General features: G+C 41.4%; 1 protein-coding gene across 1 annotated transcript in view; it reads right to left on the bottom strand.

The window, feature by feature from the left end:
• LOC119168764 (glucose dehydrogenase [FAD, quinone]) overlaps positions 1-25,975 on the bottom strand; it is a 119,935-nt gene that overhangs the window by 51,042 nt on the left and 42,918 nt on the right. Inside the window, exon 2 of the mRNA XM_037420142.2 lies at positions 4,782-4,984. Coding sequence (XP_037276039.2) covers positions 4,782-4,984 — 203 coding nt within the window. The remainder of the gene's footprint in view (positions 1-4,781; positions 4,985-25,975) is intronic.

Genomic DNA, 25,975 nt, shown 5'->3' with positions numbered 1-25,975 from the left:
GAAGTCGTCCCGTTCAAGGTTATCGTAGCCTCGTCGTTCGTCTTGCTGACGGCGTCGGCAAAACCTTGAAATATGACCACGGATGCCGCAATAGAAGCAAGTCGGCCGCGAACTGCGCCAGGCGTTGTAAGGCTGGGAAGATGGTCGCGGTGCGAGTGAGTTGAGCGAACCATGCACTTCGGGCGCTGGTAGCTGCATTGGGCTTTGCTGGGGTGCAGGCGTCCTAGCAGCAACCTGAGCATACGTTGGCATGGCCACAGGATATGAGCTCGGGACAGGTGTGACAGTCATCGAGGCCAGGCTCTGGTGTGCCTATATGCGGGCCGCTTCCAATAACAGAATAGATTAGGCAATTAAGCATGATTTTAATGTTAAGCCTGGATACAAGTATACGTAGCTTTTGCAGGGGGCGCAATCATAAATAAACTGACAGAAGAGCTGGTGAACAGCGTTGTAGACCTAGCATTTGCCGTTTTGTTCAGATTTGCTACTTTTATCTTGCTATTTTCCTCTACTTCTCTCTTCGTTCCTCTCATCTCTGTTTCTTCTATGTCTTAATTATCAGCTTGGTTTCATTCATTTATCAACGCTTCCCAGCCCTGACACGTGACACAAACCAGCTGGTGAAGCGTGGCCCTCTCCCCTTCTATACATGTGGACGCATTGTGGCACACAACCACACTTTGAGCCGCACTGGCAGCAGATGGTTCATCGGAGCACCATCTTATCTTCTTGCCAGTGCGCAGGTTAGTTACCGTTCTTTGCCAGTTATTAGTGTTTTGTAGCTGCCGTAGCTGCTACTGCTGCCCTCGGATCTTGTTATATGTGTCTAGGAAAGCGCTAGAATGAGCAACATGTGTGAGACTTGTAAAGAGTACTTCTTTGAGGATTAGAATGTCATGATTCACTCATGACATGCGCAGAATGTAGACAATGCTAGCACATCAGAGAATGTATTGGTATAAGTGAGCGCACCAATGAACAGAAAAACAAAGAGGCAAGGAAGGCGTTGAAATGTCAGACCTGCCATGTACCTTGATCTCAGAACAGCCAGATAAATAATAACGCTGGTCAACCAGCTTTAACGGAAGCCCTAGGCCAACAACTTGCGGAAATGAACAAAGGCTTGGCACGCTTACCAGCCAAGGTTGATGACCTTACAGAATTAAAACATACGGTGACTAGCATCAAAAATTCGTTCAGCACATCAAATACACAAGACAAGCTTCTTAATTTCAGCGCAAGGCACGATAAAAAGATAGAAAGCTTCCGCAACAGAATGGGTGCTGCAGAGCAAATCTTTGAAAAAACAAAAAACTACCATGCTAAACCAAGAGCTCAATGACCTACAGCAGTACATTCGCCGCTAGAATCTGTGTGCTCCTAAGCACACAGATTCTGACGAATCTGCTCCCGCATCGAGGACTTCCACAAAAACAACACACATATGCGCGAAGTACTCCTTCATCTAGAATACCCGTCAGCTATCATTGATGACGCCATCAAAAAAGCGGTAAATCTGGACCGCCAGGCTCTACTACACCACCAAAAAGATGCCGACGAGCGTGACAAAAATTTGCTATTAACTTTCATGAGCAACCCACTTAACATAAACAAGTTCCTAAGAAAACACAAACGAATTGGAACAGATCGTGTGAGTATCCAAAATTTTAACTTCCCCTCCTTGTGTGGTATACAGTTGGCCGAAAAATATAAGGGATCATTTGATAAATTCAAAAATAGGCGTGAAACCTCAAACAGGGTGTCGCCCTTGCGGAAAAGGCAGATGCAAGGTATGCAAACACATGCAGACATTGACAGTGGCGGAAAGCACCCACTCGAATTTTAAGCACAGGATTAGAGGGGCACTGGACTGTGACTCATATAACGTCATATACCTTCTGGAATGTAGGGTGTGTAACATGCAATACGTAGGGCAGACAGACACACCGTTTAGAATTAGATTCAACAACCATCGGGCACATGTACGTTCCCTGCCAGGCCTTCCACTTTCAAAACACAGTACATTAAAAGACTACAGCTTTGATGAAATAAGAGTTTCACTATTAAACAGCAATTTTACAACAATCAGAGAGCGGGAACAACGGGAATCTTACTTTATCTACAAATTCAACAAGATAAAAAACGGAATAAATGGACACCCATGCACTCTGTCAGCGTTACGATCAATAAAAGATGCAAACGCCCCTCTTTAATCAGTACTGCGCCCCAAGCCTTCTATTGCAACAATAATATTACTCCCTAACAAAGCTTTTAGCGTATACATCTGACAATAAAGAAATGGTTTGCTACTTCAAGCACAGCGGGAACGCACATATAAGTGGTCCCGGATATCATGCAAGTTCCACTTTTTTTTCTTTATTTTCTCCTTTATCTCTTTCTTTTTTTTTCTTTTTTTTGCCTTTTTTTCTTCTTTTTCTTAACTGACAGGAGCCAATGCATGTAATGAATATTGATAGCGGCGCCACAATCACCGGCTCTTTCATATTTTCCGATGCCACGAACGTGCACTTGAAGCGCTTAAGCTCTCCCCACCGATTTGTGGTAAACTTCGAAACAGGTCAAGTTGCCAGCGGATTGCACCGGAGGGTGAAATAGAGAAATGATGGTCAAAATGTCCATTTGGGGGAAGGGTTAGCGCTTGGGAGGTATTGTTGACAAAGATGACACAGCTCGTTTATGTTCGCCTTTGTTGAGTTCCTGTTCCTTCCTAATCCCGCCGTGCCCCTCTTGCTTTTTTTCTAACGTTTATTCCTCCATTTTTCTTTTTTTCTTCTTGTGTCTTTTTTCTTCTTTTCTTTTTTTATTGATGTTAATATTTTTCTTCCGTCCCCTTCCCTCCTTTCTCGAGAAGCTATAAGAAGGCAGGAAATATGTAGATGGTATTGTGCCTTGAAAAAGACGGGGCTCGCGCCGAAACGTCGGCTGAATAAACAAGTTATGTGAAAGCGGATCTACATTTAATGTTATATATATATATAAATATATATATATATATATATATATATATATATAAATATATATATATATAAATATATATATATATATATATATATATATATATATACATATATATATATATATATATATATATATATATATATATATATATATATATATATATATATATATATATATATATATATATATATATATATATATATATATATATATAGGCCGCTGTGATAGCTCAGTGGTTAGAGCCTCGAACGCGTTATTCGAAGGTAGTAGGTTCGATTCCTGCTCACTGCTGGTTATTTTTCACCCGCTTTTCTTTCTTCTTATTTACATTTCATTAGTTCTAATAACTTCCCCTGTACATTCCTTGGCCTTACTGTCTGTTAGATCTCATTATATTGGGTCAAAACACGGAAAAACGAGTCGTTAGGCATACACTTGTTTCCCTTATTCAATAACGAGGGTCTCGTACTGGCAGGCTTGGTGTCATTAGGTTGTATACGAGGGACTATTGATCAGCTGCCCGCTCGTAATAAGCTCACGTGCTACGTGACGCCACACATGTGCATAAAACAGTGTTTCACACTCGCCGCTTGGCTTATAGATGGCGCTGACTGACACTCCTACTTCTAAATTCACATATAAACCCAAAAAAGTGGATAGAGGGAAGGCCGCTGTGATAGCTCCGTGGTTAGAGCATCGAACGCGTTATTCGAAGGTCGTAGGTTCGATTTCTGCTCACGGCTGGTTATTTTTTCACCCACTTTTCTTTCTTGTTATTTACATTCCATTGGTTCTAACGGCTTTCTCTGTACATTCCTTGGCATTACTGTCTGTTAGATCTCATTATTGTGTCATAACACGAGAAAACGAGCCCTTAGGCATACACTTCTTTCTCTTATATATATATATATATATATATATATATATATATATATATATATATATATATATATATATATATATATATATATATATACATATATGTGTGTGTGTGTGTGTGTGTGATGAAAGAAAGAAAATTTCCTGAACTAAAACTACAGGGCGCGGAATCATATATCATAAGAAATATAATAAGTAAATATTTCTATCTCAGCACTGTGTCTGTTTACTAGTCGCTCTTCATTTTATGCTGTGCATACCTTTCTCTGTGTTTGTCTCTTTCTCAGGTTTTTTGGATTTTTTTTTTACCGATATCTCTCCTGCTTATCTCTATGTGTGCTCTCCTCACACTATTGCGCTTTGCCACCACCCTGCTACAGTATATATTAGAAAGTTATGCTGTATTCCATTAGCGCCTCTGCACAGCTCAGTGGTTGGTACACTCGCCTTTGCTTCTAGAGTAAGCGGGTTCGAATCCCACCTCACAAATTTCGCAACATTTTTTTCCCTCTTTCTCTCTATGGCTCGCTCTTTTTTTTGTATTTTTCCTTTCTCTGTCACTACACGCTCCATCACACTTCAGCGCTACTACAGGACACGCCTGATAAATCGGCACGTGTGTTCTGTGAGCGAGGAAGAGGAGGGTGCAGAAAGTTCATGCCGGTTCATGACGATTATGGTTCCCGTTTCCCGTAGACAAGTCCTAGTGAGCTTTAACAGCTTTTTCGTTTAAGTATTCTGCTGGAAAATATTCATTGAAGCATGAAGCAAACCAAAGATGGCGGGGTGTTTGAATGTATTTGTCAATCATATCGTGCCTTTCAGCGAATGAACAAAGAATAATATGTCTAGAAGCCACGAACTTTTGTGTCTTCTTTTATACTGTGCAGCTGCTCGTTACTGGTGAGAGTTTTTTCTACCTGTTTGACAGTGGCGAAGCCGCAGTTCTCTTGCGTCTCAGTGTAGAACGCCCAGTCTATTTCGGAAAACTGACTGATGGTCGTGAAGAGGGGCACGTCGGTCACCGTGTCCTCCAGGCCACCTGCCTCCAGGAGCAACACCCGTGTCGACGGGTCTTTTGAGAGTCGGTTCGCCAGCACGGACCCAGCCGAGCCACCTCCCACTGCCAAACAAAAAGGACATCATTGGAGAGTGTCTATAATGAACAATACTGAGCACGCCTAGCTGAACTGATTGATTGTTTGGTTGTTCCTCAAACACCTGGCGCCACCCACCACGACAAATCTGCCATGAAACGAACGGTACCCTTTTTTTTCTTTTTTTTGAAATAATATTGGTTTACCAGATAAACTAATACACTTCTTGCCACTGTTCTCTTATTTTTATTTTTCGTGCATTTGTTCATTTTCATCTCGACCGTCTAAGGTGCTTCCCATGCTTATTCTTGTTAGTATTTTATTTTTTATCTGTGAAGCGTTGCGTTTTTCCAAATAATTTGTTTGGAAATACTTGTGTTTCAATGCTATATAAGAATGGAGGGCATCTGCTTTTCAGCTTAGTTTTGTCTGGTATGTCAGAACACACAGCCGATGGCACTGATCCCACCTCAAGTTGCATTGAACAGTGCTATTACAGAGATGAGATCAACCAAACAAAAGAATGTATTCAGGTAAGCCTGAACCCTTATTTGCTCTCCTTGCCACAATACTAATGATCATAGTGGTGGTGAACTCGTTCACACACTTACGCGCATGTATATATAATAGAACTTTGCACGTAAAAAAAAAAATTGTTCCAGAAAAAAAAACATTTACGCCGCAGGACAGGGCTTCGTCGGTGAATGAAGAAAAGTGAGTATATATATATATATATATATATATATATATATATATATATATATATATATATATATCAACATATCAAAGTCAGAACGAAGGGCACTCGATGAACTACGAAAAACACTGGAATTACTATCAAATCGGCTGATAAAGGGGGCTGCATAGTAATTCTAATCACGTCGGACTACTTAAAGGAAGGGGAACGACAACTATCAGACACAAAATTCTACAAAAAACTTCCAACGCACCCGACTCCCGAATTTGAAAGGGAGATAAAAGTAACCCTAAACAATCTCGGCCGGGACGAGAAAATTACAGGCAAAATGTTGAAAGCAATGTTACCAGCCAATTCTGTTCCCGGTCGATTCTATTTGCTCCCAAAAATACACAAGGCAGGCAATCCGGGACGTCCGATAGTATCCAGTAACAGCACATCAACATAAAATATATCAGAATTCACCAATTCCTCAATAAAAACATCCCTTAAAATTTTCCCTATTACCTAAAGAACACAAACCACTTCATCTGCGAAACTTCAAGTCTCGACATCCCAGGCGGCAGTTTTCTGGTGACCATGGACGTCTGCTCACTGTACACCAACATACCCCACCATGACGGAATAGCGGCTATGGTTTCTGAATATGTAAAATCTGACTCATCAACTAGTGTAGGTGGCGAGGTACTGTTTACACTTCTTGAACTTGTACTAAATTATAACCATTTTGAGTTCAATGGCAAGCATTTCCGTCAGGTCAGTGGCACTGCAATGGGCACAAAAATGGCCCCAAACTTCGCGAGCACCTTTATGGCTTTACTTGAAATCCCATTCATTGATTGATTGATTGATATGTGGGGTTTAACGTCCCAAAACCACTATATGATTATGAGAGACGCCGTCCCATTCATTGAGGGACGCACCTTGAAACCTTTCTACTACAGAAGATACTTAGACGATATTTTTATGATATGGAACCACAATGAGGGAAGTCTTTTCCGCTTCATAGAGGATTTTAACAAGTGCCACCCGTCGATAAAATTCACGCACAAATTTTCCAAAACTAGCATTAACTTTTTGGACGTCACTGTCATGGTCAAAAATGACCGCTTGTCAACGAACCTTTACAAAAGACCTACAGACCGTCAACTGTACCTACATTTCAACAGCAGCCACCCAAACCATTGCAAAACGGGTATTCCATATTCTCAGGCCTACCAGTACCGAAAAATATGCACCGATATGCGGGAATTTGAGAGACACGCGGAACACCTAAAGCATTCCTTATTAAAACAAAATTATCCAAAAGACATTATTGACGATGCCATACTACGTGCTCGCAACGTGAAGTGGAATGATATAATTAAGGGACCAAACAGAGTATCTAAAACGACTTCCCAAACGAATGTTGTACTAACTTACTCCTCATCAGCGCCACGAATCAACAACATACTTTCCCGTCATTTCAACATAATCAGGCAAAGCAAACGACTAACTTCTATTTTCGCGAAACCACTTCACGTGGTGTACCGCAGGAATAAAAATCTGAAGGACATTCTTGTCAGAGCAAAAACAAACACCCCCGAATTCCAATCAGGGTGCCATCCCTGCGGAAAAGCTCGATGCAAGGTATGCCCACAGATGGTCACAACACGTGAATCCAAAGCGAACTTCACGGATTTCAAATTCTGCATAACTGAAAACCTCAATTGTGACTCCAGTAACGTAATATACTGCATTGCAACATCTGTGGACAAGAATATTTCGGCCAAACAGACACGCCATTTCGGCTACGGTTCAATAATCACCGGTACCACGCCACTTCACTGCCGAAGCTACCTTTATCTAGACATCTGCGCCTGCCAAACCACAGTTTTGAAAATATCAGCGTAACTCTTTTGCAGTCCGGTTTCTCAAACAGGCGTGAGCGCGAACAGCGTGAGGCATGTTTTATTTTCAAATTTCGACCATTAGTAGCCGGCATCAACGAGGACCCCGGAAAATTCAACTGCCTCCGAGAAGTAAGCCAGGAGGAAATTCGTGACAAAGATTGATAGCTGGAGCTCATGCTTTTTTCTGACTGACTCGTACTTGTGCACTGTCTTTTCTTGTTTCTTGTTTTTCTTCTTTTTTTCTTCCTTTTTTTTCTTTTTTCCACATGCACATACAAAATGTTTACATTCGCCTACCACTTGATGACCTTTGAAGGGAAACGAACGAAGATTAAAGTTAAAGAGGCGACCGACCCATTATGGGGAAACCCTTTCATTACGCACGCCGCACGCCGACCGACCCATTAAAGGGAAACCATTTCTTTACACACGCCGTCACGTACCCTCCCGGCACCGCGGCGACAATCTTGGGTGGCCCGCCACACGTCGAGAACTGAACAGCACGTGATAAGAACCGTATGTGGACGTACACGGACAGTTGGTTTCGTTCTCAGTGTTGACAGTGGTTCTTCCTCTTTTTTATTTTCTTTCTTTTTTTTCTTTTTCTTTTTTTCGTCTTTTTTCTTCCCCTTTTTTTCTTTCCTTTTTTTAGTTCCTTCTCACTCTCGCAAACATCTTTGAAGGCGAGAGGGACGCAGCAGCAACGAAGTTTGAAAGTTCATGCCAGTATAACTCATCCCCTGATGAAGGGAGGACCCCTCCCGAAACTGTTGGGAAATAAATGTATTTATCCTTGTTGACAACGCTCCCGTTGTGCCATATCACATACCTATATATATATATATATATATATATATATATATATATATGGTGGGGTGATATTCAATGGATCCGGTGGAAAATGCAGTATAAAAAGAGGTCGACAAACGTGCGAAAAAACACTAGTGTTTTTTCGCACGTTTGTCGACCTCTTTTTATACTGTATATATATATATATATATATATATATATATATGTGTGTGTGTGTGTGTGTGTGTGCAGGCATGGTGGTTAAGTAGTCAAGTAGATATATCCTCCGTGAGCAGTCACAACGTCGTTTATTTTGACTTTTGACGTTTCAGCCAGAGTCTGGCCTTCATCAGGATCGGGGGTAGAGTTTGTTGGTGCTCAGCCTTATACAATCTTAAATCAGACGAGAGAGAGAGAGAGAGAGAGAGAGAGAGAAAAGAAAGAAAAGAAAAGAAAAAGAACAGAAATAGAGCATTGAGAATATAAGATGAACTCCCGCGGCGCCCCTTTCACTCTTCCCTCACCTTCCCCTCTCTTTCTCTCCCTTTGCTCCCTTTCACCTTCAGGACGTCTGCGGTCTAGTATCCTTTCATTTACTAACGTATTGTTCCCGACCAGGTGGCGCCGCATGGCTCAGGTGGTTCGGTGTGGGGAAAAAGAGCTTTCTCAAGAAGTTTAAGCCTTTAACTACTCGGCGCCTCGTCGACATCTTGTTGTTGAAAGAGGGGCGCCGCGTATTGCCACAGAGGCTGGCAAGCAGGTGAAATGTCGATTCTTTCCCGCTTCTGGATTACGCGTGCAGTGGGGGCCTCCCGGCTGTGCACAGGGTTGCTGTTAGGCATGTCATGCTTGGAACAATTGAATTGATAGTAAGGTAAAAACAGAAACATACGACAGCTGTACTTAAAAAGAGTAGTTAGACTTGGAAATATTTTGAGTTGTCCAGTGCTCTTCGCAGCTGCAGTGCCGTGAACTCAGTTATTATTTTCATCATTGCCGTTATTGTTTTCTAATGCTTTATTCCTGCAAGAGTAACCGGATTCTCATTTATTCTTCTATTGAGGGTGTAAATCGGTGAATAAGGTATGACTCTCGTTCACGTTCTCAGTTTATTTAAATCCCGTCACTTATAGTGTTACTGATAGTTTGTCGAACGCATGGTCGGGAAGATTGAGATGATCTGATAATATATATATATATATATATATATATATATATATATATATATATATATAGATTACTTATTTCACTTATGAAATCACGCAAATTTTCATCGTAGCATGTGTCATTGTTTGTCCAAAGTTAAAGTTTTTTGGCTTTCATTACCATGTTGGCTCAGTTTAGCGCGAAATTTAAATTTTCACCGTTTTCATGCAACTGTACAATTACCTACACAGACCTCAAACTAATTTTTTTCTTCTTGATACGATATACTAATTTTCCAAGTTATGGTGAATGGCTGAGTCAGACATACACAGCAATGGCTCCCAAATGGCAGTGTACTTTCGAAGCAAGATTAAGACCAAAGTACTATTTGAAGAGAATACTATATTGAACAGCAAAAAATTAGTAGTTGATGTAGGCTGCTTTTAAAGGCCCTTCAATCAATAAATAAATCAGTCCTGTAATCGATAGACACACCAATTTATCAATCATCCAATTAATACGCATTAGTAGCATAACAAGAAAATATATTAAAATTCAATATGCAGAAAGGGGTCCCAAGGTTACCAACTCGAGGAGGGACTTACTGTGATAACACATTAGAAAAATGAATAAATCAAGCGCTTTATCATAAAACATAATAGGAACATGTTACAAGTAACCCAACCAGCTTCAAATACCCAAGTGATTCAAAATAAGCTTATCATGTACTTGAGGCTACGGAAGGTAGCAGTGTGCAGCAGTTAGACATACAACGTAGCTAAATTCACCTTTCCTCTAAACATATTAGTACCCCTTCTGACCTAGATATGCTTTATAAATATTTTTTTCGTAGTTATAACCTCTAACTATGATAAAGAGTGCTTAACAGGGCAAATGACACGAGTGCATAAAAGAAACCAAACATCAGGGCTCTGTCTCGTCTATTCCATCCCGTCCTGTCGTTTGCGCTATTGAGCAATCTTGTGTTGTACCAACACACCCAATCCGATTGTCTCCTAACTTGAAACTTACTTGAAGGTACGCGTATGACAAAGCACAAAAGTAATTAATTAGGACCAGCGAAAACTTGAACATGTGTTGCGTCCGGTTCGCTATTATAAGTCAACTTATTTTTGTAGAATCTAGCCCTCTTTCCCCTCCACGCACTTTTCTTGTTTTAACATCATCATGATCATCATCAGCATCGTAGCCTGAACTGTATCGACCACTGGAAAGAGGTATCTGGAGGTGATCATGAACCCACCCTCTAAGCTGCCTGATGCTGCTTTATAGCAACCAATATCACTGAGATCTAACAGAACATTCATTCCAAAGAAAATATAGGGGATCGCATAAAAGGTAATTGTAATATAAAAGTGAAAATTAGAGTTGTACGAAAAGATAACTTGCGATGGGCAGGGAATCATTCTTTGATCTCCGAATAACGCGTCCTATGCTCTATCAACTGAGCTACGACCGTGGCTAACCCCTCATCCACTTTAGTTGGTATATAAGTGAATTAAACGTGGGAGTGTCAGTTACCACCTTCCATAGCCATGACGGTGAGTGAACAACACTTTTTTCTGCCTTCATTGGCGTCACGTAGCACTTGATCCTAATATCAGGCGGCAGCTGACCAAATATCATTCGTATGCTACCTGAAGGCACCAATTCATCCAGAACGAGACTGAACGAAGGAAACAATGAATGAAAGAAAAAAGAACTGTGCACTTGACGACTTGCTTGCTTCGTTAGATGATATGTTTATTAAAATCTAACATGCAATCATACCAACAAAGTTGTAGGGGTAATTATAATGTATATGTGAATAACAAAAAGCAAGTGAAAAAATAAATTAGGATGGGTGGAGACCGAACCTGCGACCGTCAAATAGCGCGTCCGATATTTTTCCAACTGAGCTACTTCTCCGGCTACTCCCCCATCCATTTTTCTTTCTTCCTATTTGTATTACAATCACCTGATGTACCTTTGATGTACCTTTGATGTACCTGTATACTTTGCTTGGAATGATTGTCTGTTGGATCTCATTAAACATTGTGTAGAACACACATGGCTGCAGACACATGGATTTTAACGATGAGTATAAAGAAAAGGCAGAAAACAGCAACGTTGATCTGACGAATGCAAAGAGTAAAGGTGAGGTTTCTAGAACGAATCAAACACTGTCATTCATTGTGGTAATCAAGTATTCTACCACTGAGCAACGTGAAGTCTCAAAGGTACTTTTCATTTAGACCCTAATGTTCATGAAATATCTATGGTGGTTGCAGTGTGGACTCTACAATTATATATATTAGGTACGTACTACTACGTACGATACAGCCGTCCCATCGGCCTAACAGTAATTGTATATAGGTGCCATACTTTGAAGTTGATTATGCAGCAGTGTTTCTAGACTACCATTCGTGAGAGCGCTAGCGTTTCATATCAGCTTATTGCTTTAGGTGTTGTTAATACTGACGTTGCTGTTGGCATCATTGCACAAGTGCATACAACACGTTATATAAGCATTGGAAAGTTGTTAATATCAGCAACATATATATATATATATATATATATATATATATATATATATATATATATATATATATATTTAACGTCCTTTATAGCATGTCTCTCAATAAAAGTTACAGACCATCTCCCCGAAGAAAAGCTTGATGGGATGCGAAGCAGCAGCGGTGCGCATGCCTTTGACCCGGTTGAAACGGGAGTTGACGCGGGTGCTGGAAGAACGGTTTGAAGCAAAACTCGGTGTAGCCTTTACACAACTAAACTTTTTTTTGAAACGCAAAGACACTGGAGGTGCTCGGGTTTCGTGTAAGTTTCATCGGAGATAAACAAGCCGAAAGTATGTTTTCCCTCGATGTGCGATCGAGCGTTGCGGGTGGTGTACAGGATGAAGCGAGAAAGACGTGTGTTGCGAGCGGGCGGAGGGCAACATCACCTAGGTGTGTAGGGAAGAGCCAACAGCTGCTGTGGATGAGGGGGAGAGAGACGTCAACGCGCAGCTGTGACTTCACCCACTTGGCATCAATCCAAAAACTGCGACAGGGGGAACGCGATGGTGCGCATTGGCGTGGAGACACGGACAGACAGCGTTACACGGGCTAGTCAAAGAGCTGCTTCGCATCTAAACTTACAACATGGTCACCTTCGCTCTACATGCTTCGCACAACGTCAATTTCCAATGTAAGGGGTATTTGTCAAAATTTTTTCTCTGCTTTTGGCGTCGTTTTAGCGCTTATTTCAATATTCTGAAGCCCAATTACGATATTGTCAAGTTGTCAATAACTGTACTGTAAAGACATTATTGATAATACGAGACAAACACGGGGTACCTACACCCGCACACGAGTGGACTACATGTCTGTGCATTTTTCTTACGTTCAAGAATGCTGTCATGTGCTTCAAGCGTGTCTTAGTGAAGGCCGAGTTGGCAGAAACGGAACGCCGTTGGCCGAGATCCTCCGAGAGCTGCTTTAAGGCGTAGCCTTCGGTGCTCTCTTCAGAAAAATTCTGGATGGTGCACTGGGAGCCTGTGTCTCTGCGAATAGGCGACCGTCTAAAGATGTACGGAGAGAATTGACTATGGTTGTTGGGGTTACGCGAGTAGCCATAACAAGTGCTACCAACAAAACATAAAATGAGCTCTTAAAATTATATTTGAGTATGTTGTTCTGCGAAAGTGAATAGCCTACGTACGTTATGCATCAATATTAATGTAACAAAACCCTTCTTTGTCATTTCTTGTTATTTTATATACCTTTGCGTAATAACTAAAGTGGCTATTTTAGGTTACATTGTTTTTGTGTTAAAACAATTCAGGGTGTTTTAGTAATATAATGAGCGAAATACATCCTCCACATAGGAATACATTGCGTTTAATTCTGTTGATTACGGTTGATCACTTTGATGTTAAGCTCGCTGTTGCCAGAGCTAGCAGTTATTTCAGCTGAACTTGCGAAATAAGTTAGATCACTGAACGATTCTTGTCCGTATTTTATTTTTAGATTTCATTTTTTTAATACTTTCACAACTTTTAACGTTGCTGTTACTTTGAACAATATTGTGACCAACGCCGAAGCACATATGTCCCCACAGATTTCAGTCGTAACCCACGACGCACCTTGAATGTGTTACATTAGTAGGTTTTCATTCTGTCTCGTTACTGGAAGCAGGTCTCAGGATTTCGCCGGAGTATGGGGTGTGACCTACGCATAAATCAAACAGTCAAAAAAATTGACAGTAAACGCATTTCAAATTCTTTCTTCTTTCCGCTTCCTCGTTTCGTTGTAATTTTTCTGCCAACCCTCAATAACGTAAGAGACAATTTACTTTTTACGTCAAGGATTCCCGTTCGCTGTGCACGCGCTGTAGTTTCCGTCCATTTGATGCGGAACTCTGCAAGACCTCTTGCGCACATTCAAAACTTTTGTTTACATTCGTCACCCTTGGCCAAGCGCACGCTGGTTTTGAAACGTTTCTTTAGAAAGAGCACGTGCATAGGGCGGTGTGCGCCATAACAAATAACGACAGGAAGTTGGTCACCGAGCGAAGGGAAAATCGGTTGTGCATGCCTTTACCGTTTCGCGCTGCCTCAGAATAGTTCAGTCTCGTGTCTAGGTCATTTCTTTCACTGCAAATGATTCTTATGCAGTGACCTTTACTGTGCTTCCTCCGTAACATCCTACCTTTATGACAGCTTTTGCCACTGCCGGCAAGAGCTGCGCTTCTGTGTGGAAGAAATACGGAATAATTGGTGTGGAAACATTTCGATGCACAGTTAACTGTTCACAACAGTCAGCATAGTTCCCAATGGTATTTTGATTGTGGCCTGGGTGGAGATTGGGAGGTTTATACAGGTATCATGTGGTGGCAGGCGACTTCACGAAAGTGATAAGATGTGAGATACAGGGGCCGGATTCTCAAAACTCACGTGCAAAAAAACATTTTGGCGCAAGAGAAATTTTGTTAGGTAAGCCGATTCACGAAACGAAAAAAAAAACGTCGTAAGAGGCTATTGTTGTCACATCGGCCACTGCAATAAAGCGCGCTGTGACTGCCCGGGAACATGTCAGCGATGGTTATGCAGTTGCTGTATTTGCTTACGTCACCGAAAAGTGCTCGTAAGTGGATTCACAACGCCAAATTTTGCTTAAAAGCAGCGCGGCTAAGAGAAAATCCTAAGAGTGGTCCGGACCACTTTTGGAAACAATGTGGCTACTCAGAACCTACCGCCACGGTGGTATACTTTGGTGCCCTGGCTGGTTTTGAGTTATTTCACGCCCATGAAGGGCTGCGTGATGACTGCTGGTGCGTTTTTATATCTTTCGGCGCTTTGGGTTTCGTGTGTTGTTTTCCTTGTATGCAGTGAATGACATTGACAACCACCGTCGTCCAATAGGTCAAAAGTCACAGTAATTGAAGAATCCTTTAGGGCGTCAATGGCGTAAAATTATGCATGTAAACATTCGTGGTCGGATGAAAACCAATGTGCTACGTGAATGGTCGGTTCATTCGAACGCGGCACAGCATAGGATCAACCTTATTTGTTATGTTGTTGTGTTGCGCCAAATTTCATCCAACTAAATGTACGACTTGAGATCCTTGCCTCATTGGTGGAAATTAACCCCAAAGAGGTTAATGGGAGTACATTCTTTGCACGCTATTGGAAATAAAAATGAGAGTAACTTTTCAGTGAGTGGTTCAGAAAGCTTGTGCTCTAGTGTACTTCGATTGGCTCTAACTCTCCAATGGGTGCGATCTCTGAAATACAGCTGTCGATGCACTTTGGGATGATCTGAAACGGCGCGTACTTTGTAAACCGAAGCGTATTATGAGTGTGCGTGATTACGCATGGAACTGCAAACAAATCAAGCATTGTCTCCTTCACTGTTCAAAAACCGATATGGTCTGTGATAATATGACAAGCAGTCGAGATAAAACGACCTTAGTAACTTTAAATGATACCGAAAATATGCCAACCTTCACGATTCTCGAACAAGCCTTGGCTGAATTAGTCCGTGCGACAATTACCAACAGTTTAACTTCGCGCATGCATATTAGTCAAAGGTAGAGCGAGCCACTGACATGTATTTCGTGCGACGCAGCGACCATTTGACCTGGTAATAACTGCGTTGCGAAGGCGAATCCCCCGTGGCGTGCTCTGATCAAAGCAGACGACAAACGCGAGCAGACGATGGCTTGGCCGACAGGCACAGCTTGTGCTTGGTTGCGAAGCAATACTGTCAACTTTAGCACACTCCGTGACGTTACCAAAACACTTCTTTCATCTGACATGCCTGTCGTGTTCGTCATATCATCCCCCTCGCACGTAAGACAAATTTAGTCACGCCGTGAAAAATGCGCAAGTACTTTCTTAGAGCTCTTTGACGTGCTGCGCAGTCGTCGAAAACATCATGGCGTCGTAAACAACATATCGGTCGGTGCGAATTTCAGCAAACGCCTCTCGCTCGAGTTCCTTCAGCGTTCGACTGAATGTGTTGTTTTTACCGCTGATTTTTTGGTGTCATTAAGCAGTGTGAGAACCAGCAGCAGTTTATTGGTGTACTGTGTCGCGTAGCAAAGTCTGCCTCAGTGTGTTTATCAAGCGATATCAGCGCCTGTGCATCACCGACAACTAGCACTCGAGAGGCTGCAATGTATGTTTGTGTGCTGGTAACAGTTAGTTCACTTCAGTTTCCAGTGTCTCAGTTGGGTGCTGTGCGACATTTCGGATTTACAGCGTTTTGGCACCTTACCTAAACGACCCCAAGTAGGTACGGAGACGTATGAACTACGCGCTGTGTTCGGTTCTTGCTTCGCCACTGGTTAGCCCGTACACTTCTGTTTTCTTGTGAGCAATCTAGTGCTCGGGAGTGAAACGATGTTCTTTGTGAGCAGTGGTGCTGTGTTGACGTTTCCAAGACTTGTGAAGAAGCTCTGCTCTTGTGACTGAAAAGTGAAAGATTGTGTTCATAACTGGTTTGCCCTGTGAAGTTGCGGTGGTGGAGCGTGGCGCTTTTGTTTGTTAACTCGTCACTTCTTTTTGTGATAACCATAGTTTTAGCGCTGTGATGTGATGAACCAAAGCAGCGAGATGCTACATTCTGTTGTGGATCGTGTTACTTTGGTAGCGCACCTAGACTGTTCTTCGGTAAGAACTTGAGAGTTTTATGTGCCAGCGAGAGTCCTTGAACGTCAAGCTTCCCTGCAGCGCCCAGAAAGAGCAAAGATTTCACTAGTGCCTTGCTTTGGATAAAGTTGTAGGCCAGTACTCGCTAACTACATGTTTCTGAGTTCGTCTGGCCATTGTTTTGCACGGCACTAGAGCCTTGACAACAGCTGGGCATGGCCAGTTCTCGCAGCACATTGCTGGACGTGCACGCCTGGCCTGCTCTTCATTGCTATTATTGGCAGCTTCCAATCTGCAGATATCCTTTGCCTGTTGGCCCTAGAGCACTCTTGGTTCCTCAAAACACTGACGGCTACTAAATGCTGCCATCGGTGAGTCAACCTTGCAGAACTAAATTTGTGGCTATTAATGCAGTACTATAACGTGTGCAAGTTTTTAAGCCCATCAGATGTAATGTTTCCCTATGCTAAGTTCAAGCATGAAAAATATACCACTACTGTTATATACATACATATATTATTAAGAGGCGGGCAAATACATCGGAAGCTTTTTTGTAATTTGATATAAGTGAGCTCTTGTTTGATCATTAGGATGGTTCTGTCTATTTACCACGTTATATAGTTGGAAAGTTAATGTGAATTTATTTTGCAAGAGCCAGGTTGCACTTGAGGAATTCATGTTATTTTGAAAAATTAGTTCTATAGACGATTACCATTGTGGTAGCACTATACTTCACTAGGACATATATTTTGCAGGGCGTGAATTTTACATGGGCGTGAATTTTGCAGGGCGTGAATTTAATAATGTTATTGAACATTATTAGAAATGAATTGCGAGATAATTGAGAATGTTGAGAGTTGAAAGCCTGCAGCTTATGAATGAAACTCCAATCATCTGAGACTCAAAAGCTTGTGCTTTTAAACAGGCACAAATACTTTGATTCCTTATTGAGCTCTCGAGCTTGTGACTCCCTCTGTGGATCAAGTGCTCTGAAAGGAATTAGCATGTGGGTCAAAATATCCTGGCTGTTCACAACTTGCAAGGAGAAAGACCAATTGAACAAGCCTCAGACGACATAAGGCCAGTAACTGCATCTTTTACTTGATGTAGCTTTTTCTCTCCGAGTGCTGCGGCATGTTGTGTTTCAGCCGAACAAGTTCACTACCATTGCATAGTGATACAGTTTTTTCTACAGATTGTACCTGACCTAAGTATGCATTGTTGATCTCTAAATGTGACGTTCAGTATGTTTCAAAGTCATGGATCCTCATCTCTCTGTCTGTGGCTAGCCTATTTCAGCAGCAGTGCGATGCAGCCATCACACATGCAAGCCAAGTAATGGAGCGCTCCTTTGGTGCTCTCTGCAGGACACAGCATATCCATTCGGAAAGACACTAATATCAACAATAATGGTGAGTGTTGGTGGACCTGTAGGAGACTGTTGTGCTTGTTGCGTATGATTATATCTCCTGTTGAAGTGCTTTTTTGAAAGATTTTCTTTGTTTGGAATAATAACTGTGAGCAATAAGCACACTCATAATCCACAATTACTTTGTGTCTTCTAGACTGCCCATTTGTTCCTATACGCGGTAGTGTGAGCTGGCAATACTGAACTGCCTTAAGGTTATTATGAACATGAGCTGTTGTGTTGTATTGCAGTTTAACTTGTGTTTCTAAGTGAACTTATTTGTGGTCTGCTTCTCGCACCTTGTGTAAAGTCGAAATAGAAGAAGTTTTGTTGGCTCATTATGCCTGGCAGAAGTTTAATGCCTTCATGTTTTGCTATTGTATCATAATAAAATATATTTTCAGTCTCCACTGTTTGCGTGTGTTGACACTTTGTTTCTTTTCATTATTTCTGCATACTTGTAATCGGCTTCTGAAAATACGACATCTGTAAATATAAGCACATATTTAACAACTGTACACTTTTTCATGTAGCATGGTTGTAACGATGATCTGTATTTTTTAAGTTTCAGTAGTAACAAGAGATCCGGTGCTCCACGGTCATGTACCGTGCATCATAAGCTCAGCACAGAAGACCAACAAGTAAAAAGGGACTGCCAGTGACGTTTCTTCTGCTCAAAGTTTACGACAGCAAAAAGAGCACATTGTGATGTCAGGAGCAGCTTGAATTGTATACGTAGTAACATTCTGCGCAGCTGCAGCTTAACTTCTTAGCAGTGCATTATTCAGCAGTTCCTTTGCTTGCATTCTAAATCATTTAAATTTTGCATGGAAGATACCAAACTATGATACTAATTTAAAGGCTGCTGTAGCGTTAGTGGGGAAATAGTTTTGAGTTGATCAAAGCACCTTCGTGTCTCTCCATTTAACTGCCATAATTGACAGCATCCATGGTTGGCAATGGTCTTTGCCTTCTTTGTAGTACAAGAAGTAAAGCCATGGATGCGGCAATCTTGTACTTTGTCGATATAATCCTTCAGTATACAGTCACTTGTATAGCACCAATGATGCCATGTGTATAAGCTCTGGGAAGTCAATCTATGTGGATTATATTATTTGGAAAAAAGAGGATAATCATTACTCCTAGTATATCTAACGGTAGATTTTAGTGCTTGCGTATTGTTATTCCACTGCCTGTCCGTCCTTCAACCGTCTACTTCTCGGTTTTTACTGAGTAAGTGTAACCTTTTAATGTACACTTTGCTCGAATAGGTTTATTCATAACGTAATTGTGTACTATGCAAGTGACTTATCAGCTATGCAGCTTTACTCACAGTAGAAATAAAAATATTCATTTTAATTTATACGCAGCTATAGCAAGTATTTACTTATCTTTTTCGAGGTGCCTGTACAATTGTTTAGCCCTACAAAGGTAATGGTATACTCTAATATTGAAGCTGGCATCTTAAAATAGTTTGTTAGTGGAAGTAACATTGTGTTTATAACCATTATTACAATTCTCAGATGAGGTGTGAAAACTCATTGATAATGTACTTACATTTTCCTAACTGTTTGAAGGTAAATGTTTCTGTGTTCTTTTGTTGTGGTCCCTGTCTCAGGCAAATGACACATAATTATTTTCTAGTGTCATATTATAAGTTGTGATTTTACACATATGTGCTGAGCAACATCGCAGTTGAGGCCAGCAGCAAGACATACATGAAGTGCACTGGAGCATCACCTCACATAATTAGTGTACAGTCTTGGCTCACCAGTGAACTACTTTTTTTTTCATGTAGAATAACAGACAGCTGCATGGGAACAGTGTTGATGTGCAAACTTTGAAGTCTTTCTGAGGAGTGTTTTTGAGAAACGAAATGGGGTCTATAGCTGTCAATATAAACACTGTCTGGACCGAGGAGCTTAGTCGCTTAGAATCGTATTATTCATGTATTGTCTAGAATTTCTTCGCGCTGTGCCAACTTTTCAGCCAAAGTGTCCTAATATACTTTGTTAGTGTGTTGTGAATGAGCCACGCTATGTAAATAAACAGGGTAATATTACATACATGGACAAAATTTTGATGCACAGCCCTTTTCTTGAGCATGACATTGTCCAGGCTTTTCTTCCTGTGTTTCTTATAAAAACTGCTTGTCACTGGGCAGCAGCAGAAACTATGCATCAAGCTTTTCGGAGATGGTTCGAGAAACACCGAGTTCAGACATAACAATGCTGGTGGATTTCTCTCGTAAGTTACATTCTGTATATTCGAAATGAGTGTATTAGAATTGTTGTTTTATAGCCATTCTTCTTAATATTTACACCTCAGTGTGAGCATGTATGCATGTATGTATGTATGTATGTATGTATGTATGTATGTATGTATGTATGTATGTATGTATGTATGTATGTATGTATGTATGTATGTATGTATGTATGTATGTATGTATGTATGTATGTATGTATGTATCTTTTAAATGAGAATCCGTTTATCATTGATAATTAAGTTTGGTAAATCTTTGGTTGGATTCGTTTCTAGTTCTTTTCCTTCTGAGTCATTATACATTTCAATTTGTTTCTTACTGCATAAAAATAAATGTAACCATACAAAAAATATCTCCATTCAAAAACGTTGTTTAAATCGCCAGCGTAAAGTCATGAGCGGATAAAATAGAACCAACCAGTGAAGATTAGTTTAGAGCATAGCTACTCTACATGACATATCTTGTACACATTGCGTTGGTCGGATATGTCCATTTCAACATATAAATTTTAATCAGAATAAGCAAGCTATCACCCGTGGTTGTAAATGTGTGTGATATTTATGCATATTGTAATACCGTTTCGCAATTACAATTAAGGTCACAAACCTTGTCAAGCTGAATACACGAATTTTGTCCATGCACCTTTCATCTGCACTAGAACTGTTGTTAATAAAAAATAAAGTTCACTTTAAAAATTTTTTGTAATAACAAAAAGCAGAGTACCTCTCTATTACACAAATCAAATTGCTATTGTTGTGTTCCGCTCTGGACAATAGGGGACCCTCTCGGTCCCCTCGATAAATCGATAAACTGCTATAGTTCATTTTAACCATTGACAGCGACATTACACTGAAGCGCGCAGCATGACAGATAGCGGGAGAGAAGACACAAACTAATCACTTTGTTTGTGTCTTCTCTAACTGCCCGGGCTCTTTTACCTTGCTGCATGTAATGATGCCCACTAAATTAGCATGAAAACGTGTCCCGATAAAGGCAGTCAACTTGGCCACAACCAATTAGCTCGCTGCATGTCTAGATTTTCTTCAACACACCAGGATGGCTGATCGCTAGTCGAATATCCAGACACGTTAAAAGTAATATACCACGTATGATATTGGTATTTCGGCACTCGGCACTTTTGCGAAGAGAGAGGATGGAGGGGGAAATTATGAACCCTGAATTATGTAACTTATGAAGGAGCATGGCAAAGCGCTTTTGGGTCAAAGTGGGAGTGAAAGAAAGAGCGCGGAAGCCACCTTCTCAAAAAATTAGTACCCACTGCCATGCATAATCTCAGGCCGGGCAACTTCTTAAAAAAAAGTGCTCGGTGAAACTTCAGATCGAACCCAGTACCTCCTAGATAGTATCTGAGTGCTGTGACCACTCCTCCGCTAAACAGTGCTTGCATTCACCCTATTGCTGATATATCGTAAATGCTTCGAATGAGGCCGATTGCAAAAACGTCCGGTGAAACTTGGTCAAAAATAGAAAAAAATAATTATAAAGCGTTTGCCCAAGCTTGTTACTAGAAGATAGAAGCCACCACGTGTGGCTGTATAACCATGCACTATTTATCTTGTACATTACTGTCATGATGTTGGAATAGCCGACTGTAATGTACGCTACCTTCTCATAATTTACCAAATATAAATAAAATAATAAAAATATTTCGGCCTGTGACAACGCGTAATCACCATTATGGATTCACTGTCACTAGCGTCACTTTCACTAGATGAATACCTAATTTGTTTTCATTATAGTTATTTAAGAGAATTCGGCTAAGGAACTCACAACTCTCCTAATTAGCATTAATTCTCACATCAAAAGACAGTCACACTTCATCTCGCTTTCTGTGTGGCTGTCGCTCTGATAAAACGCGTACTTCCTTTTTCGTGCTCTCCAAGCATCCGACGCTCCTTTGCGGAAACTTTCCCTGACGTCTGCTTGGTCAAGAAATTCTGTTTATTTATCGATTTCAAGCTTTCGCGGAGACGAAACGATAGTCTCTCTTTCTTTTTTCGTCCTTTTTGCACGTGTGATAATATCTCTTGACTTCAAGACTCGTATACACTTCCCTTGCTTTGTTTGCTCACTCAAGCAACGCTGGACGAAATATTTGCACCGTGTTTTGTGAAAAGCATTAGCACTGAAACACCTCCCGACGAGTCTCCCTCGTTTTACGTAGACATATATCTATATCTAAGCGTAAGGGTATGCACGTTCTCGCATTCCGGCTTTATAAAAATGCTGCGGTGCGTGGAACCTGCGAATTTCCACTCACAGTTTCCTTGCTTTTTGCTGTTTTCTATTTCTGCACAATTCGTCCGCGGGCACAAAAGTCGCTCCTATGTCTTGTAATAAGAAAATTGTAAGAAAGGCAACCTTTTACGTCTAGGTACAAAACACTCTTACGTTTACCACTATACCGTGCTCGATTACATAGGATTAATTGAGTAGCAGCGCAGCTTCATTAATATGTAAGGTAACTGGTCGCGTTAAACATTGGGAAATATTTGAGGCACACTTTCAAACATTGCATGCATCGACTTATGCGTGGTTTCATTAATGTGGTGCACCTGGCGTGTTTTTTACATGTACTTGGTGAGATAGTGCATGGATTATTGCTTAAGGCCATCGAGCAATTTCTTTTTTAGCTACAGTCATCGATGAAAGGCGAATGCTTGGCTTTGCACAGCACACCAAAACGTCTATTACAACGAACGCGGCATCCCGTAAGCGCTGTAGCAGACACTCGCGGAACTGAAACTTAGATGCAGCAAATCATTGGCTATCATCGTATACTCTCGACGCTAGACGCTTTGCGTGCTACCTTGATATTATCGGGACACACTGCTTTCTTTCCTTGTCGTTTCATCAGCTATCGTGTGTCCTCCCCGCCCTCTTAAGTGCCAAATAAGTTAAATTCGTACCCGCGCTACAGTAATTTCTCCAGATAACAGAATTGTTGGCTAAGAAAATGCGTAGACAAGAGAGAGCGTAGTGAATTCGGCTCCAGAAGGTTGTCCTGATCATCCGACGCAAACTTATTCAGCAATGCCACATCTGGTCGAGTGCGGTAAAGGACGAACGTGCGTTAGCACCAGGACGTGACGGAATCTATTCCAGAACCACGTGTCACCTGAGTGAGTGCGCGAGAATTGGTCAACTTCCGCGGTTTGATCATCATTGGCTAGACGGCCCTCTCCCCTTAAGTTGTAAAACAGTCACGTAGTACCACTGCTAAAACCTGGCAAGCAACCATTGCAGTTCTCCTATCGCCCAAAAGCATTGACTGGTTGCATGGGAAAGTGACAAATACAATGGCCCTCAGACACCTGGAGTGCTACTTGGAGAATAATTTATCATCATTATCATCATCATCATCACCATCATCGGCCTGACTACGTTCACTGTAGGACAAAGGCATCTTCCATATTCCGCTAGTCACCTCGGTTCTGCGCTTGCTGCTGCCATTTTATACCCGAAAACTTCTTAATCTTATCTGCCCTCTTAACCTTCTGTCTCCCCGAAACCCATTTGCCTTCTCTGGGAATCCAGTTAGTTACCCTTAATGACCAGAGATTATCCTTTCTGCGTGCTACATGCCCAGACCATGTCCATTTCCTCTTCTCGATTTCAACACTTATGTCCTTAACCCCCGTTTGTTCTCTAATCCACTCTGCTCTCTTCTCGTCTCTTGAGGTTATACCTATCATTTTTCTTTCCATTGCTCGCTGCGTCGTCCTCAATTTAAGCTGAACCATGTTTGTGCATCTCCAGGTTTCTGCTCCGTAGCTAAGTACCAGCTAGATGCAGCTATTATACACGTTCTTCTTGAGGGATAGTGGCAATCTACCTGCCATTATTTGAGAGTGCTTTCCAAATGTGCTCCACCCCATTCTTATTGTTCTAGTTACTTCAATCTCGTGGTTCGGCTCCGTGGATATTGTTTGTCCTAAGTAGACATAGTCCTATACAACTTCAAGTGCACTATTACCTATCTCGAAGTGCTTCGAGACAGGTGTAGGTCTACTCAGATGCAATGGCCGACTTTCGGCGTGGTCGATCATCGATTGATAGCGTCATCGGTCTAATCACATACATTGAGCACAAGAAAGGCAGTAAGCCTTTTCGCGCCTCTTTGTTGGTCGAAGTGTAATAAAGTCTATACTAACATTACTCATAAAGCCGTCCTTCCCACACTAGAAGAGATTAGAGAGGCTCGTCGAATGTTTAAAAGCATACGCAAGTATATTCAACATGTGATCTTTTTTGTTTGCGTGGTGTGATCATGGAGAACGGCTACACCTCTCCACATTTCATTTGTCTTGGCATTCCTCAGAGTGGTGTGCTGAGCCCCATGCTCTTTAATCCAACACTTATCACTCTTCATGTGCGCTTGTCATCAAATAATAATAATATTATATTAATGATCATCATCACCACCCCCATCATCATCGTCATCATCATCACCACCACCAGCAGCAGCAGCAGCAGCAGCCTGACTACGTCCATTGCATGACAAAGGCTTCTCCAATCCTGTTTATTTGTAGCGCAAAACTGAAAGAAGCAAAGCCACACCGCGGAGGTCTACGGGCTAAGGTACTCGGCTGCTGACCTGCAGGTCACGGGTGCGAATCATGGCAGCGGCGGCTGCATTTTTGATGAAGGCGAAAGTGCTGTAGGCCAGTGGGCTCAGATTCGCGTGCATGGTAAAGAACCCCAGGGGGTCGAAATTTCTGGAGCCCTCCACTAAGGCGTCTCTCATAATCATATGGTGGTTTTGGAATTTTAACCCCTACATATCAATCAATCAATCTTTTACCAAGCTCAAGTGCACTGCCCCAAATTTCAAAACGCTGTTCTCTTCTGAGGTTGTAGTACATTTATTTGCTGCAGAATAATTTTAAGGCCCACCTTTCTGCTCGTGTTGTCTAATTCAGTAATCATGTATTGCACTGATACCAATACATATTTGCCTACTAACATACGCAGATAATATCTGCATCTGGGAATTTGTGATAACTCTCCTGCAGTTGCGAGCGTAGATCCAAAGAACTGCTGCTGCAACTGCTTTGTACCTCGTAAATCAAGGCCTAGAATTTTTTTTTTCTGGAAAGTGCGCTCTGCTGTCGTTTACACGCAAATTCATGACGAAGAACTGTGTGTCGATTAAAAGTCAAAAAATACCATACTGTCAATCTCATAAATTTTTAGGTGTCATATAATCGACAAAGACATTAGGAATACTTCATGACACTATGCAAGTTTCTTTGTACGATGTGATTGACTTGAGTTGCTCGCAAGCATCACCATTTTAGCCGATAGCAAACTGCTACCAGGTGTAGGAAAACGGGTATTCCAAAAAAAACGCCACGCAAGCGCGGAAGGCGCAGCACAGTCACAGCGAAATCTAGAATAGCGACCTTTCAGAGCCTTCCAAAACACTCCATCATTGGGTAACTACTGCAAGCACACTTGCTTGTTACTCACTAGGGCATAATAATAAAAATTTTGGGTAGTAGGCAGGCATTCGCTATGCTATTTTTTTTCATTCTTGTGAGAAGCGCGGTATCTGCTAAACATTTACACGAAATTTTGTGCCAATGGTTCATGCTGTGACTGATGACGATGAAGAATTATAGCTGAAGAGATATGCGCCAATA

This window comes from Rhipicephalus microplus, chromosome 3 (genome assembly GCF_043290135.1).
Source record: "Rhipicephalus microplus isolate Deutch F79 chromosome 3, USDA_Rmic, whole genome shotgun sequence".
Lineage (NCBI taxonomy): Eukaryota > Metazoa > Arthropoda > Arachnida > Ixodida > Ixodidae > Rhipicephalus > Rhipicephalus microplus.
Note: the sequence above shows the minus strand (reverse complement) of the source record. Positions and strands in the feature narration are given on the sequence as shown.